Genomic DNA, 5,000 nt, shown 5'->3' on the forward strand with positions numbered 1-5,000 from the left:
GGTCAACATCATCATCGTCGTCGTCGTCGTCATTGTCGTCTTAATCTTAGTCTTTGGTGGTGATGATGATGATGATGATGATGATGATGATGATGATGATGGTGGTGGTGGTGGTGGTGGTGGTGATGTTATTTCATTGGTGGTGGTCGTGGTGCTATGGCGGTGGTGGTGGTGGTCGTCCAAATGGTGGTTGTTTTGGTGGCCGTGGTGGTGGTGGTGGTGGTGGTGGTGGTGGTGGTGGTGGTGGTGGTGGTGGTGGTGGTCGTCCAAATGGTGGTTGTTTTGGTGGCCGTGGTGGTGGTGGTGGTGGTGGTGGTGGTGGTGGTGGTGGAGGTGGAGGTGATGATGGTAATATTGGTGGTGGTATTGATTGTGGTAGTGGAGAAGGAGGAGGAGAGAGTAAGTAGATATGAGGACTAAAGTGATGATTTTGATGGTGGGCAAGGTATAGATAGAGCGCGCTATAAAAGACAATTCAATCCCAGGTTCTAATTCGTATAAAGTTTCAACTTTCCTTCACATTTAAATGGATCCATTGATGAAAACCAAGTCCTCTTGCAAAATATTTCGGTGAAAACAATCTGGCACAGACGTGATGTGAGCTAAAGAAATCGATTCGTTGCTTTTTTTAGGCTCCATCTTTTTTAGGCGCACGTCTATAATAGTACAAACTTATGCCGACTATATTATTCACTGGGGTTTTTAATTAATGAAGAGGAAAAACTTTTGTGAATGATGTAGGGATGGAGGAGAAGATAAAGAAGAAAAGGAAGAAAAGAGGAGAGAAAAGGGAAGTTATGTCATAATGGTGGAAAAAACGGCGATGATAAAAATAAAAAATACTAAAATTGCCTTTATTCATCACATAGCGGAAATTTGTCTTTAGGGTCTATTCTAGGGAAGACTGGAAAAACCCAGGCGTCAGCTGCAGTGCTACGCCGCAAACTGAGCTAGGGAGACGTGACTTGCTCAAGGCCATGCTCAGCAGGTATTTGAACCCGGTACCTTTCGGGTACGAAGCAAAGACCGCACCACTGAGCCACGCTGCCTAATAATGATGATGATTAAAGTGATAAAGAACGACGAAGAGAAAGAGATCTTTTTTTTTATTTTAAAAACAGAATGATGACGACAACGACTGTGATCATCATCCTTATTGTATAATAATCTGTTCATACAGCGATAATGATATAATACAGGCTGTTGATGATCACGTTATTGTCAAGTCTACAAGAACACCCGTTATCACATATCAATGATGGGCCATCAATTTTTCATTTCATCCATCATTCATACCATAAAAGGTGAGGACAAACAGACCCACTCAGTTGGATCTGAACGACCCACGAAAGGTCACGAAACCCCTACAGCGCTCTCTATTCATTTTGTAATCCTCGGGGGTTCACAGTTTACATGCAACAAGTGATTAAAGCGCCCTCTGTAGTGGGTCCTCTCGTAGAAAAATTGCAAATTCGTCTCTAGCCTCCCCCCGTCCCCACTACTCTTTACAACACAGATCGATAACAGAGTTGTTTACCAATCACCATGTCTTATGCGTTTTATGGCAAAAGAGGGAAAATCAATCCTATGACACAGGCGATGACAAATATAGGGGTTAGTAATTATTAATGAACTATAAATCTAGCATCCTTTTAGATCGTTGTTTACCTACAAAGCTTACCCGGTTTGTATATTTATGAAACCTCTGAAAATTGTAAACACTACATTTGCGTCGAAGGGCACCTTATACTTAATGATCATCTGAAATAAAAAATTAGCTTTTTTATATACTAAAACAATATCCACTACATGTGCTCAAAGCGCCCTATGAGGCGTCCCGAAGCCAACGGCAACAGTTAATATGTAGGACGAGACATGCCTCAAAAGCTCAATCTTTTCGACAAATACTGTTACGTGCCAAGTACTCCTTTTACGCCCCTGTTGCGGTGAGAGAAGTTTAGTAAAAAGCCTTTTCCAAGGACAAAGCTTTACGCCGCCCGCAGTGAGACTCGAACCAGGAACCTACAGGTCTCAAGAAGAGTGTTATGCCACAAAGTCAGTCATAAAAATCGATCAGGGTCATTTTAATCGATCCATATTTGAAGGACGATTTTTCCTGCCCAAAAATATTTTTAATGTTTTTATTTAGAGCTATTTATTTTGTAAGAATACAGTGGAGGCGTTTACTAAACCTTGTATTTCTGTATTACAGTGAAGCAATCAGCCAAAACGTTTAAGCCTCTCCTTACCAACCATAGGAAAATCGTCACATTTGTTACGATTCAACCAACACTTTTATAATTCAGATTTCTTTTGTAAATCACACAATTTAAAGAAAAATGTTTTATTTTAGCTATAAAAGCGTGACACTGTATTGTAGAGTTCATTTTGCTGATCAATAATTTGCTTTTCTGTTTGTGTAAGAAAAAAACTATTTAATTTTTGTTTTGGGTGGGTGTGAAATTTTGGGGAAAAAATTTTTAATGGCTGTTAAGGAAAGGGTTAAAATGTGTTTTTTCTCATAGTACAACATATTATTATCTATCCACGTTTTGGTCAGATAAAAAGTTACAATTTATCGATCGATTAAAATAACCACCCACTTGTCAAAAAATCAACACAACTTGATCCCAAATATTTTATTATTTTGATCTTATCAAACGTTATGTCAGAGTAGACAATGAAATAATAATGATGTATTTATTATTGTTTTCCTTTAAATTCATTTTAATGGAATTGAGACAGGGTTGCGGTAATGGTTTCAATCTAACCAGGGTAACATAGCTATTACTGCTCTCTTAAAGAAAATGGCAAGGAGCAATGTCACTTTCGAGTAAAATATATCGAGCATGGGTATTAAAGGTTAACCTATATCTCGGATGGGACTCGACCCAGAAACCTTCAAATTATATCGAAAAGGTCCCTTCAGCCGACGTGCCATAATGATATGTCCTCATCATTAGAAACGGGAGAAACGAAAAAAATCCCCGAAAACGAAGATAATCCGTGTGGGGCTGTGTGACGGGACTATTCAATACCAAATATCTAGTTTCCCGTCTTATCCAATTGTATCCATCATAAGCAGGGATGCAATGCAATCAGACGGTGGAATTGATGGACGGGGATATTGAGTAGTTGGATGATTGAAGGGATACCTACATAGATAGTTTGATCATAAATAACAGATGAATGGATGGCTGAATGAATGGAATGATGAATTAATTGATCAATGAAAGTGAAAAGACAAACACCGCGGATGTATTTCTTTCAACTGGAAAAATTACCAGAGTATTGCTAGACGTTTTTTAAATAAGAAAACGATAAAAAGTTGTTTTTTTTTAAATTTAGGTATTGTCTAAATATGAAACATATTTCTTGTTTCAACGCATGGGTAAAGCAGTGGTTTTCAGTGAGAACTTGAATCTCAAATCATTAAAATAAGTAAATACTGAAGTAAGTTTAAGATGATTTGTCACTTAGGAACTGAGTTCCCCGGGAATGAATGGGTTATACCTAACAGATCACGGGCAAAACTTGGGAGAACAGCTGGAAGGTTTTAAAAGTGGGGGCTATCCGAGACCAGCTTTTGTACATGTGGATGCCCGGAGCAGACGATGGAGCACATCCTTGGAGAATGTCAGGACGGGCCCAGCTGCACTGATCATGATCCAAGAGTCAGCTCCCCAGATGCTGTGGAGTAGGTTCGGTGTTGGAGCTAGGATTATGACTTAGGAGTTAAGTTTCCCAAACCTTTGTGGATTGTTGTGGAAAGACAAAAGCCCCCCAAAAAAACCTTACCTAAATAAGGAGGTTTTTATTGACGAGATTTCAATGTAGATCTAGTCCCATTATCACAGAATACAGATTTTATATATATTAAATCACTTCATTGTCTACTTTACGACCTCCCCAAACACGGTAGCATGTCACATTTGTTGGATGGGGCCTCATCTTTAAGCACTATGCCACATTGATTGTTTGGCAAATATTCTAAAGGGTTGTTTTCCTTCCGCTTGCATATCAATGTTGTGATAGAATTTTAATGCCTTTCCATGTTTTACAATTGGATCTGTTTGTTTAAACTTGAATGAATGGGTGAATAAATAAACGTGTAGAATTTAGAAACGCTGTATTAGTCTGTCACTATCTTATATCGACACCCAGGTTTTTATAAAATCCACTAGTATCAATGCAAGGCCCGTAACAAATAATTAATATGGGAGATATTGATATCACATTCATAGCAAACAATAGATAGTATTTTATATAGAAATAAGAATACATTCAAAATTACCATTCCCTCCTTCCTCTCTCTCTCTCTCTCTCTCTCTCTCTCTCTCTCTCTCTCTCTCTCTCTCTCTTTCTCTCTCTCTCTCTCTCTCTCTCTCTCTCTCTCTTTCTTTCTCTCTCTCTCACACACACACACTCACATACAAACAAATACACACACGCACATACACATACTCGTCACTCCTACAAATAGTTCTAAAGTTTGGGCTTTTTTTTAATTTTAAAAAGTTTCAAAGACCTCTATCACACATGTGTAAAGAGATTAGATAGCACCTTCCCAATGTTCGAATCTCATCCCTCTCATTTTTCTCAGATTGTATGGGTGAACCCTGATGAGAAAACACTGACATTTGAAGACCGACGTATAACAGAGGACGAGAGGATTAGTTTAGAGCGTCCGTACGTCAACGAATGGAACCTTCACATCAGGGAGGTGGTCATGAAGGACTCAGGAGTCTATCTGTGCCAAATCAACACCAACCCAGTCCAAGTTCGGCCTGTTCAGCTAATTGTACAACGTAAGTAAACAACGAGATTTGAGGTTTCACACATTCTATTTTAAAGTCCTTGTGAAATTGTGGCAGACAAGGCAGAGAGAAAATTACAAAACAAAAAAGCATCCAAAAAAAATTAATAAATCAACCGATGCCTGGCACTATTTCATCCACACGTTTTCAGATCTTTATCATACAATAGTGCCTGTTCCTATT

The 5,000-nt window shown here is 38.8% G+C and overlaps 1 protein-coding gene across 1 annotated transcript in view; it reads left to right on the top strand.

Annotated features, from left to right (window-relative positions):
* LOC144965212 (protein amalgam-like) overlaps positions 1-5,000 on the top strand; it is a 115,988-nt gene that overhangs the window by 87,081 nt on the left and 23,907 nt on the right. The window contains exon 4 of the mRNA XM_078900308.1: positions 4,604-4,808. Coding sequence (XP_078756434.1) covers positions 4,604-4,808 — 205 coding nt within the window. The remainder of the gene's footprint in view (positions 1-4,603; positions 4,809-5,000) is intronic.

The sequence above is a fragment of the Berghia stephanieae genome, chromosome 2 (assembly GCF_034508935.2).
Source record: "Berghia stephanieae isolate SIO BIC M18660-M18661 chromosome 2, UCSD_Bste_1.3, whole genome shotgun sequence".
In the NCBI taxonomy this organism is placed as follows: Eukaryota; Metazoa; Mollusca; class Gastropoda; order Nudibranchia; family Aeolidiidae; genus Berghia; species Berghia stephanieae.